Below are 13,009 nucleotides of genomic sequence, written 5' to 3' on the forward strand. Positions count from 1 at the left end.
AAGCTGTTTCTTACTTTCTTTTTCCATTTTAAAACACTGAATATGACTTCTACAAATTATTTTAATGTGAAAGTTTATTTCATGCATATCCCTAGGACATTTATTTTTCAACTGGGGCATATGTAAATATGCAAATTTATGTGATAACAAAATTTATTTCATTATTTTACACTCCAAATAAAAATGTGCATAATATACACTAACTCCGTATCTGCTACAGCACTTAAAATTGTTGCACCTTGCACCTGACAGTTTGAAGGAACACAAGGCTAAACACTTCGAATACAGATTGGCAGGACCCTGGACCAATGGCCGGGCTGCATTGCATTCCCGGACCACACCTGCCTCGTGAGACTCTCAGGACCCAAGAAGGGGCGGGCCGAGGGGAGGCGTTAGGCCGCCCCACCAACTAGCCTCCCGGCCGCCCCTCTAAGTCGGTTCTTCAGCACCTGCATCCAGCTGTCCGCCTAGCCCTTCCCACCACCAAGATGTCCCTGTCTAAGAAATTGACTTTGGACAAACTGGACGTCAAAGGCAAGCGCGTCATCATGAGAGTGGACTTCAACGTTCCCATGAAGAAGAACCACATCACCAACAACCAGAGAATCAAGGCGGCCATCCCCAGCATCAAGTACTGCCTGGACAATGAAGCCAAGTCGGTGGTGCTGATGAGCCACCTGGGCCGGCCCGATGGCGTCCCCATGCCCGACAAGTACTCCCTGGAGCCCGTGGCTGCCGAGCTGAAATCCTTGCTGGGCAGGGACGTGACGTTCCTCAAGGACTGTGTGGGCGCAGAAGTGGAGAAAGCCTGCGCCGACCCCGCCCCCGGGTCGGTCATCCTGCTGGAGAACCTGCGCTTTCACCTGGAGGAGGAAGGCAAGGGCCAAGATCCCTCTGGGAATAAGCTCAAGGCCGAGCCCGACAAGATCCAAGCCTTCCGAGAGTCCCTGTCCAAGCTAGGGGACGTGTACGTCAACGATGCTTTCGGCACTGCGCACAGGGCTCACAGCTCCATGGTGGGAGTCAATCTGCCCCACAAGGCATCCGGATTCCTCATGAAGAAGGAGCTGGAGTACTTTGCCAGAGCCTTGGAAAACCCAGAGAGACCCTTTCTGGCTATACTTGGGGGCGCCAAAGTGGCAGACAAGATCCAGCTCATCAAAAACATGCTGGACAAGGTCAATCAGATGATTATTGGCGGCGGGATGGCCTTTACCTTCCTGAAGGTACTCAACAACATGGAGATCGGTGCCTCCCTCTTTGACGAAGAGGGAGCCAAGATTGTCAAGGAGATCATGGCCAAAGCAGAGAAGAATGGTGTCAAGATGACCTTTCCCGTGGACTTCATCACGGCTGACAAGTTCGATGAGAACGCCAACACTGGCACTGCCACCGTAGAATCTGGCATCCCCGCCGGCTGGATGGGTTTGGACTGTGGCCCTGAGAGCAATAAAACGAACGCTCAAGTCGTGTCCGAGGCCAAGCTCATCGTTTGGAATGGCCCTTTAGGAGTCTTTGAATGGGAAGCCTTTGCCAAGGGAACCAAGGCCCTGATGGATGAAGTCGTGAAAGCCACGTCCAGGGGCTGCATCACCATTATAGGGGGCGGGGACACTGCCACGTGCTGTGCCAAATGGGACACTGAAGATAAAGTCAGCCATGTGAGCACAGGAGGGGGTGCCAGCCTGGAGCTGCTGGAAGGTAAAGCCCTCCCAGGAGTAGAGGCCCTCAGCAACCTGTAGCTCAGTCCCCTCCACCTGTTTTCCGTCCTCAGCCTTTAGGTTAACTCAGTGCTCTAACATCTCAGCTTGACTTTGGTTAAAATGTACTGGATATCGGGATCCAGGAAATGGGCAGTCAGTGGGCCATCAGGAACTCCTTACCTGGGAGAAGCTCCTTGTTCACTTTACTTGTATCATTCATTTGCCTGCTCTCTATGAGATCTCCTTTGAACCATTGGACTTCACTGCTATGCCTCATAGGAAGGATATATTCTTAAGTTGACCATTAAAGTGAGTTCAGCTGAATCTCTCATTTTTTAAATTATTTATTGGGGTACAATGGTGCTTAGATTGACAAACTATTAAACAATAAATGTATTCAAATAAACAAAGTGGTTACATTTAAAAACTAAGTATCATTAGAGCTCTGCTGAGCAAATATTTTTTTCAAATAAAAAAATAAAGGTGTTTTTAAAATCAAGAATTTGCATAATAAAAATGTATTAAATATTAAGAAGGAATTAGTCTGTAAGCACATATAAATGTATGTTATAGATGGAGGTACAAATTAAACTCAGATTGGAAATAAAGAACTTATTTTCCTTTACAGCAAATATGATTTAATAATAATGAGCCAATTAACTTTGACCTGCATTGTTTAGATTAATAAAATGTATGTAATTCTTCTTGTATTGAAAATAGTTTAAAATGACTCTTTTATACTAGAAAAGAAAAAGATATTAGTGAAGAAGAAACAAAGTACCTAATGGAAAATATTTCCCCAATTCTGTAAAAAAGAAAAGAAAATGCTGCTAGATTGCAATGCTATCAAGAAAGAGAAAAAGTGCACAGTATTTTTTTTCAGTTGTAATTTCCTGTGTTCTGAATCTGAAATCAATTTTATGTACTCATTGTCCTGAATAATTATATATATATATATATCTAAATACAAATGAAATTACAACATATTTTAAGAAGATTAATAATGTCATGGTAATCCCAAGAAAGATGTAGTTGTTAAGGTAAAACCTTAAAAATGAAAGAGGTAAAAGCACATTGCTTTCTCACATAAAAGTCGATGGTAAAATGTAGGCTTTTCTTTATGCAATTAATAAATGGGTCCCACCTTTCTAAAATGTCAATCTGAATGACAGCCTGAAAGGGAAAACTAGTTAGAGGGAATCAGTCTTATTTTAAATATATGACCCAAAAAGTTGGAGAACAATTTTGACTTTACTTGTCCACAATTAGTTTGTGAAATAAGGCTATTTAGCAAGGAATGCCTGAGATGTGATCTCTCCAGCTGATATTCTGGACCCAATGAATAAACCATAGAATCTGCTACTAACTGGAATAGAATGAGGGAAAATTACCAGTTTCTGAGAGTCACTCTAACCATCCAAGTACTCATGATCTTTTCTATATATAGAAAACATAACTTGTCCAATAAGGACAATAAATGTCTTGCCTACTTAGTACATCTTATTCAAATTTGGGTATCTCTGGGTGCTACATAACACATTCAGGGTGAAACAGATAAGACCCAAGAGTCAGGCAAACTAAAAACACACCCATTTTTCTCATGTCTTTCATCCTTCCCACTCTGTATATAACCATTGTATAGTAGTAGAAAGAAGTGAGTTAAAAAAGAAAACAAAAAAAAAAGCCATTCGTTCATTACAATTTGAAGTAAGTCATGGTGGATCAGAATTTCAAGAACAATCTAATATACCAATGGGAGAATTTCTGTGGCTAGACTGATTCTTTCCTCTGGAAGAAACTTTCTTCCTCATTTCCTTCTCTGGTCCCTTGTTTGAGCAGTTAGGAAATTTTCATTGTTTCCTAATTCCAGGACAGCTTCTGAAGCAGATGTTGAAGAGTTGGGGCACATCAAGCCACTGCACAGATTTCCTTTCCTCCCCTTTGTTGGGTCAGTTTCAGGAAACCAAGGATGTCTTTATGTATCACACAATTAAAAACCTTTTAACGCCAGACTGGTGGTTTCTTTTTTTTTTTTTTTTTCTGTTGTGGTTTTTTTTTTTTTTTTTTTGCTAGTTATTTTTATTTTTACTTTTATAGACTGCATTTTGAGTCACTGTACACAAATGGGGTACAACTTTTAATTTCTATGGTTGTACACAATGTAGATTCATACCATTCATGTAATCATACACGTACATAGGGTAATACTGTCTGTCTTAGTCTACTATTTTTCCCTCCCCCAATTCCTCCCACTCCATTTTCCTCTACACCATCCACAGTTCCTCCATTCTTCTCTCCCCCACCTCTCCCACTCCCCCTCGATTTGTATCCTCATCCACTTATCAGAGAAAACATTTGGACTTAGTTTTTTTGGGAATGGCCTTTTTTACTTAGCATGATATTCTCTAACTTCATCCATTTACAAGCAAATGCCATAATTTTATTCTTCTTTATGGATAAGTAATATTCCATTGTGTATATGTACCACAGTTTCTTTATCCATTCATCAATCGAAGGGCATCTAGGTTAGTTCAATTATCTAGTTATTGTGAATTGAGCAGCTATGAGCATTGATGTGGCTACATCACTGTTGCATGCTGATTTTAAGTCCTTTGGGTATAAACTGAGGAGTGGGATAACTGGGTCAAAAGATTTGGTCCATTTCAAATTTTCTGAGGAATCTCCATACTGCTTTCCAGAGTGGCTGCACCAATTTGCAACTCCACAGACTGGTGGTTTCTTAACTTTGTCAAGAATCTGATTTCTGGTTTCTTTAAACCACAGCAAAAGAACTTCACTCAAAAATCTCTTTTAGTTATATTTCTGTACCCTCTGACTCTTGCTTTTACTAAATAGGCTTCTTTACTGGGACTGCCTTGTACTTTTTTAAGGACGAGAAGGCTATGGCCATGTGATAGTCAGGCAGGAGGGCTTGTGATCTTACCTGTGGCTTCCTCATAACTTTGGTTGAAAAATCCAATGGCAAGTCTTTTAGAAAAGCCATCAATGATGATCAGTCTCTTTTTCATTATTGTACTGGAGAAACTAGCTATCTCAACTCTGAGGTAACTAATTTTCCTAGCTGATTATCCAATTTAGGTTGCCACCCTTAGAAAACTTAATAGCATATTATTTCTAATACTGACTGTTCCAGTTTTCCTGGCTGTTTGTTTTTGGTTGCGGTAATTCCCAAAAATACAAGTAACAACCAAAACATACATTTTTTTGTCACTTTCGAAGCACTTCCCTTTGTAGATTTAATCTCTTTCAGAATATGATGTGCTTTACTTAGGCATCACAGGCAAAAGATTTATGAAATGTCTCAGGAGAAAAATGAGTGATCACCATCTTCCAGTCTTCTTTCTTACTTACATCTCTCATCTGATCCTTAGGTGAATGTCATTTTTATAGGTTTTTATTAAGGCAGCCACCAATATAGGGAGCAGTTTCTACAACACTGAGTATATGTACTCATGGTTTTTAAGCAGGAACAAATTGTCAAACTCTGGTGATATTTTTGCTTGTCCTATAAAGGGGGATGCTATTGACATCTAGTAGGGATGACTAAGGATGTGACTAAACACCCACAATACACAGAAGAACTTCTCACAACAAAAAACTGTCCAGTCTATAAAATGGCAATAGTTATAATGGTGAGAAACCTTGATCTTAACTGAACTATGGTAATACAAAGAATTAAAAGTATAATTTCTCAAAACAATAGATTATTTCTTCTTATGTTGCATTCCTGGTGGTTATGGTTAAGTAGAAATCTCCTGAACTCACCAAAGGACCCAGTGCAGCCAAACATGTCTCTTTTATCGTCTGCACTTTACTTCCATCTCTAGAACCAGGGAGATCAATTCAGTTGTTGATATGTTCCAGCTCAGTGGGTTGGGAAAGAAGAATTCAGAACATACATTCTATGTTTAAGGATGAGCATCTGAAGTCATCCACATCAACTTTGCTTACATGCCCTTGATGTGAGCTCAGCAATATGAACACATTCAACTGACAGGGAACCTGGGCAATGCATTCTCTGACTGGGTGCTCATAGGCCAAGTCAAAGCTGCTACTAAGGGAAGGAAAAATAAAGCTGAGTGAATTTAAAATAATATCTAAATGAAGAACCTACATACATTTTGTAATACACTGGAAGATGGGAAACATCTTTTCCATGGGAAACATGCATTTGTAGATAATTCGTCCTAAAGGAAAGAACATTTAGGCAAAAATACTTTTTGAAAGAAGTTAAAATGAACTAAAATGACAATATGAGATGAAAAATAAACTGGAAAAATGTATAAAAATCATGAATTCAGGCGTTGGTAGTGCAAAATAGAAAATGGAATTAAAAGGAATAAGTAAAAACTTTGAGAAAAGAATCAGAGATTTGGAGTAGAATATTGGAGAAAAACAGGAAGCAATGAACTAGAAACACATACACAAATACATATGCACATTGATACACATATGTTGCTATGTTTTGGATAAGAGGTGTCCCGTAGAACTCATGAGTGAGACAATGCAAGCATGTTCAGAGGTGAAATGATTAGATTATGAGAGATATAACCTCATCCCTGGATTAATCAGTTTGAATGAATATCAGTTAACTTGGGATAACTGCAGGCAGGTAGGGTGTAACTGGAGGAAGGAGATTAGGGAAAAGCCTTTACAGTTTATGTTTTGTCCCTGGTGAATGGAGCTTTCTCTCTCTGCTAAGTGGCTGTCATGATAAGTGACTGCTTTCCTCCACCATGCCCTTCCACCATGATGTGCTACCTCACCTCCAACCCGTACTGTGGAGTTGGCCAACCAGGTACCGAATCTCTGAAATTTTAAGCCAAAAACACTTTCCCTCTAAGTTGTGTTTGCAAGGTCTTTTGATCACAGAGATGAAAAACTGACTAATACTTATGTCTGTCACATACATATACAAAAATTGTATACATTAAAATATTTAGTTTTCTATTTGCTAAATGAAATTTCTGAAAACTTAAAATTAAGTTGTTACCATCAGATGGTAGTACCAGTTTGGATTTTTTATTCGTTTATATTGTGGGATTTGTTTTACCCAAGGTTGTATTTTGAATTATTTAATTTACTTGCTTATATCTGGCTATTCATTTATTTTTTGTGCATTTTAAACAAAATCTCTAGTGTAATAGTTTATTTCAAACAACATAGCAAATAAAACTGTCATAAAGTCAATCAAAAAACAAAATTAAGTGCTATTCTGCATGCTCTTATACTTCCATTAATGTTACTTGTAATTTCCAATCTTACAAAGTGAGTAGGAGTCTCCTACATGTTGCAGCAAAGTTTGAGGTACTTAAAACAATATGTATTCATGTTAAAACTTGAAAGATGGAAAGATCACATAAAAAGTGGTGATGAAATATTTAGAAAGTGACCAACTGGAGGGTTTGTGAACTGATACACAAGATAACGCTTTAGTGAGCTTCTCCTCACCTCAGAGTCCACAGCTCCACTGGAGGATCCCCTGCTTCTTCATGGCCTGGGAACTTTCTCCAGGCCGTTCCAAGGGGATTATGGACCCATCTTTATTCCCTCTATCTCAAGCATTGCTTTGTTTTGCCCATCTTTTTACTCTTCTTACTTGTTTCAGATGAAAGTGTTGATCCCATCCCTGCTGTTTCTTCTTAGTAATGAATGTAGACTCAAAATCATTTATCCTGATTTTTTACAAGAACATTATTTTTAAGATCCCACTGAGCTATATGTTATCCTGATTTTCCATTTGTACTTTTAAAAATATTAACACAAAATATTTTCAATGCACCAGAGTCCCTTAACTCAAAAAAAAAATTATTTCTTTAACATTCTTTATCTTTTAGATCAGTTTGGGTACATGACCAAATTAAGCAGAAAGCACATGTGTCCCTGTCCCACAATGTATTCTACCTCTCCACCATGAGTATCCTGGCCCATAGTGCTTTATTTGTTAGTCAGTGAAACTACATCCATACCTCATCATACAGTCTGCAGTTTACATTAGGGTTCTTTCTTGGTGCTGTATATTGTATAGGTTTTGACAAACATACAATGTCACGAATCCAATATTGTATTATCATTCAGAATAATTTCACTGCTTTTATAATCCTTTATGTTTTGTCTATTTATTTCTCCCTCCTCCCTAACCTCTGGCAACCACTAGTATTTCTATGGTCTCCATAGTTTTCCCTTTCCAGGTCATTCAATTAGTAATCATATAGTATCTAATTGAATATATATATATATATATATATATATATATATATAGTATGCCAGCTTTTCAGATTGGCTTCTTTCACTTACTAATATGCCTTTAACATTTCTCAACATCTTATCACAGCTTGTTAGCTCAATTTCATTCAGTGCCAAATAATATTCTAAACCACAGTTTATTAAACCATTCACCTTTAAAAGGTTCTACCTGTCACTTCCAAGTATCAATTAAGTACAAACTTACTATAAATGTCTATTCACAGGTTTTTGTGTGAACATAAGTTTTAAATTCCTTAACCCCTGCCCCAACACTTATCAAGAAGTGTGACTGTTGAATCATACAGTTAGAATGTACTGTTATGTAGGAAATGGTCAGAATGTATCCTCAAAAGTTTTACAATTGTATGCTCCTACCAGCAGTGAATGAGTGTTCCTGTTGTTCCACATTCCTGCCAATATTTACTGTGGTTAATGTCTTGTATTGTGATGTTTCGCCTCTTGTAGTAGGAATCTTGTGTCACTCCACTGTTGGGCTAGTTTGTAACAACATGTGGCATTGAACATCTTTATAGTCTGACATTTCTGACTTACAATCTGGACATCTTCTTTACAAGTCTTTTGTCCATTTTTTATTGACATGTATATTTTCTAGTTGTTGAGTAATAAGAGTTATTCATATAATTTGGATAGCAAACCTCTTTTATAAATATTTTCTCCCAGCCTATGACTTGTCTTTTCATTCTCCTGTATCTGTATTTCACAGAAGATTTTAGGTTTTTTGAAGTCCAACTAATCATTTATTTTTCTCTGTTATGGTGCTTTGGTATTGTAGCTAAAAAGGCACCCAATACACAACATAGTCTAGGTATTATCCTGTTAACTCATTGGAGTTTTGTAATCTTGTCTTTTACATTTAAGTCTCTATTTTGAATTAATTTTTTGTTGAATCTAAGGTCTGTGTCTAATGGCACCCCCTCCCTGTCCATGAGGATATCCACTTGTTAAACATCACTTGTTGAAATTGCATCTTCTTTTCATCATATTGCCCTCAATCATTTTTCAAATATCAGGTGATTGTATTTTTTTTAAATATGGTATGCTTACGAATTTGCGTGTCATCCTTGCCCAGGGGCCATGCTAATCTTCTCTGTATTATTCCAATTCCAGTTTTAGTATATGTACTGCAGAAGTGAGCACCAGTTGACTGCATTCTATGTTCATATTGGTCTATTACTGAGCTCACTATTCCTTTGGTCTGGTATTCAATTATTTTTCTAATTCCACAGTATTTTTTATTCCTGTAAGTATGTAGAAACTCTTAATCAGTCCTCTAACTTTGCTCCTCACCTTCAGTATAGTTACCATTTGCCTGTATTTTGCCTGTCCAAAAAAAAAAAAAAAATAGAATCAGTTTGTCAACATTTAACAAAATACCCACCTGGGATCCTGGAATTTTGTTTGAGATTACATTGAATCAATAGGTCATTTTGGGAAAAAACTGATACTTAAAAAATATTCACTATTTCTATCCATGAACATAAGATATCGCTACATTTATTCACTTGCTTTGGATGTTTTCATCAGTTTTTAACTCATATAGATCTTGCAGATGTTTTGGAAGAATTGCTGACATAATGATAATGTGTTTTTAATTTCACATTCCATTTGTTTTTTCTATTACTGACATACAGGAAATCGATTGGTTTATATATGTTTACCATGTATACTGCAATCTTGCTAAATGTCTTAATTGTTCCCAATTTTTTTAATTTTTAAATTTTCTACATAGATAGTTATGTCATTTGTGATCAAAGAAAGCTTTATTTCTCTTTCAGAATCTGTTTAATTTTTTCCTTATCTTACTGTTAGGACATCCATTATGATGTTGAAAAGGAGTATGAAAGAGGGCATCCTTACTTCTTTCTGATTTTAGAGGGAAAGTTTTAAATTTCTTGCCATTATTTACAATGTTGGAAGTAGGTATTTTGCATATTTTTATTATATTGAGGAAGCTTTCCCAATTCCATATTTTTGAGGTCCCAACATTAGTGTACTTTGAATTTGTCACATGCTTTTTGTGCATCTTTTGAAATTATCATGTGATTTTTTTTATATTAGCCTGTTGATGTGTTGGATTATACTAATTGATTTTTGAATGCTGAGTCAAACTTACGTACCTGTGATAAATTCCATATGGTCAGGTTGTGTAAAGTTTTTTCATACATTATTAAATTCACTTTGCTTGTATTTTGTGGAAGATTTTTACATCTCTGTATACAAATACTAGTTGATAGTTCCTTTTCTCCTGTCTTATCTTTGGTTTTGTTATTAGGGCAATGCTGGTGTCATAGAAAACTTAAGCATATATTTCCCTTGCTACTATCTCCTAGGGGCAATTGTAGACAATTGGTATAATTTCTTCTTCTTTTTTTTTCTGTTAAATAATTTAATTCAGAAACTTTGAAATGATAATTTCCCTGAGGAGGGTCTCCCCTCCTCAAAGACATTGGGGTTATTTATTTATTTATTTTATTTAGATGAGGCCTCACTGTGCTGCCCAGGCTAGCCTTGAACTCCTGGTCTTACACTATCCTCCTTCAACCTCTCAAGTAGTTGGAACTACAGACTTGAGTCACTGATCTTGATCCAAACTGATATTTTTTGTATTCATTTCTAAATATCCAAATCACTTGCCTGTATTGTCCCTTAATAGTTTTTTTTTTCTTTAGTTTTAGGCATTATCTTTTCAATTCTACTATGGAAAAGTTTAGTTTCACATCACCCTCTCTCCATATACTTCAACCTTTCTATTTTCCCAATACTGTAGACTTTTATTACGGTTGCCCCAAAATTCACTGTTCTGACTATGTAAATACTGATCATAGCTTTGTCATGTTGTGTACTATGATTACTTTTTCCTTCCATATGAACTCCCTTTCCTGAATTAAAAGTTTGGGTTTTGGTGGTGGGAATTGCTTCGTTCTCTATTTCATTACTAATCTGTATTCAAACTCTTCTCTCAGTTGTATAATCTCCCAGTATGTTCCAACCCATTAGGTATCCTCAAACATCCTTCTCAAAGAAATCCTTCACAGGGCCTTCTGACCAGTCTGGACCTATGGCTCCATCAGTCAGCTGTGCCCATGTCTGGGGCTCTCCACAACCACCCTGGAGAGATCCTTCATCTTTCTGTAATCCCCTCTCTCAATTTGGAAAAGCACGTCTTCCAGAAGATTCCTGAGAAGGGTACATGGCAATGGACCAAGACCACCACTTATCATGGAACTTTTCACCTTTCCTGTTCTTGCAGATAACAGACCAGGGGCCTTCACTTTGAAACTTTGATGATGCTTCCTAAGAAGTTGCATAATCTATAAACCCAAATTTTAGTTGGTAAATCTGAGAGGTTCTGGGCAAGTGTGTTTTACTATAAAAGTGTCTGTGTTCCTGAAAGTGTAAAGTTTTATCTTCACACGCAGGGGGAAACCACTATGATATCCCACGCTCAACACATCTCCTCACTGATGGGTGGAAGGCTCACACTTCCAGATGATTACAGCCAGGGAGACTCTCCCTTTCTTGACTGATGTTGCTGCCAAAGTGACAAACCTCACTTCCTCCTGCCCACCTGTTTCCTGGGGATTGGCCAGAATCAGATACCATCAGGGACTCTCCAGACAATTCTGAGAACTCCTTTTAAGAAGCCGTTACCAGTGGCTAGGTAATTGGTCAACACCTGCAGGCAGAATAAACGGCTCTCCAGCCCTTCTCTGGCCACTTACTCCTCCTGCCGGCAGATGACGCTGGTCAGGGATAAGCTGAGGGAAACAGAGTGACCGAGCCAGAGGGATTCTTTTCAAAATGTGTCAGAAAAACAGCAACAGCAAATATGTATTGATGTGTAATACTGAAGCACTCAAATCAAGAAAATTGCTGCTGGCAAAATAGGAAGGGGGTAGTACAACTGCCTCGCCAGGTTTCTCCAGAGAGCCTTTGGAGAAAGCAAAACAGTCCAGCAAATGCGCACTGTTCATTTCAGAGAACTTTTTGTTGCTGCTGCGTTGCTGTTTTAATGTGGTACTGAAGATGGAAACCAGGGTCTCCTTCTTTTTTTTTTTTTTTTTTTTTTTTTGGTTTCTGTTTTTTTTTTTTATTGTAAACAAATGGGATACATGTTGTTTCACATAGAGTCAAGGCATACCATTTGTGTAATCATAAATTTACATAGGGTGATGTTGGTTGATTCATTCTGTTATTTTTCTCCTTCCCCCCACCCCTCCCATCCCTCTTTTCCCTCTATACAGTCCTTCCTTCCTCCATTCTTGCTCCCCTCCCTAACCCTCACTCTAACCCTAAAACTAACCCCTCCCACCCCCCATTATGTGTCATCATCCACTTATCAGCGAGATCATTCTTCCTTTGGTTTTTTGAGATTGGCTTATCTCACTTGGCATGATATTCTCCAATTTCATCCATTTGCCTGCAAATGCCATAATTTTATCATTCTTTATGGCTGAGTAATATTCCATTGTATATATATGCCACAGTTTCTTTATCCATTCATCAACTGAAGGGCATCTAGGTTGGTTCCACAATCTGGCTATGGTGAATTGAGCAGCAATGAACATTGATGTGGCTGTATCTCTGTAGTATGCTGATTGTAAGTCCTTTGGGTATAGGCCAAGGAGTGGGATAGCTGGGTCAAATGGTAGTTCCATTCCAAGTTTTCTAAGGAATCTCCATACTGCCTTCCAGAGTGGCTGCACTAATTTGCAACCCCACCAGCAATGTATGAGTGTACCTTTCTCCCCACATCCTCACCAAAACCTGTTGTTGCTTGTATTCTCGATAATCGCCATTCTGACTGGGGTGAGATGGAATCTTAGGGTGGTTTTGATTTGCATTTCTCTTATTACTAGAGATGTTGAACATTTTTCCATATGTTTGTTGATTGTTTGTAGGTCTTCTTCTGTGAAGTGTCTGTTCATTTCCGTAGACCATTTGTCGATTGGGTTATTTGTAGTCTTGGTGTTGAGTTTTTTGAGTTCTTTATAGATTCTGGCAATTAGTACTCTATC

General features: G+C 38.0%; 1 protein-coding gene and 1 pseudogene across 1 annotated transcript; one reads left to right on the forward strand and one right to left on the reverse strand.

Annotated features, from left to right (window-relative positions):
- The first annotated feature begins 488 nt into the window (after positions 1-488).
- LOC124988835 (phosphoglycerate kinase 2-like) lies at positions 489-1,742 on the forward strand. Its single transcript, XM_047558616.1, has one exon. The coding sequence runs from the start codon at positions 489-491 to the stop codon at positions 1,740-1,742; it is 1,254 nt and encodes a 417-aa protein (XP_047414572.1).
- Positions 1,743-9,016: 7,274 nt separating this feature from the next.
- On the reverse strand, positions 9,017-9,113 carry LOC124989884 (uncharacterized; annotated as a pseudogene).
- Positions 9,114-13,009: the final 3,896 nt, after the last annotated feature.

This window comes from Sciurus carolinensis, chromosome 7 (genome assembly GCF_902686445.1).
Source record: "Sciurus carolinensis chromosome 7, mSciCar1.2, whole genome shotgun sequence".
In the NCBI taxonomy this organism is placed as follows: domain Eukaryota; kingdom Metazoa; phylum Chordata; class Mammalia; order Rodentia; family Sciuridae; genus Sciurus; species Sciurus carolinensis.

Excerpts from the sequence above, each read along its gene's own strand:
- LOC124988835 (XM_047558616.1), top strand. The coding sequence starts at position 489 with ATGTCCCTGTCTAAGAAATTGACTTTGGACAAACTGGACGTCAAAGGC.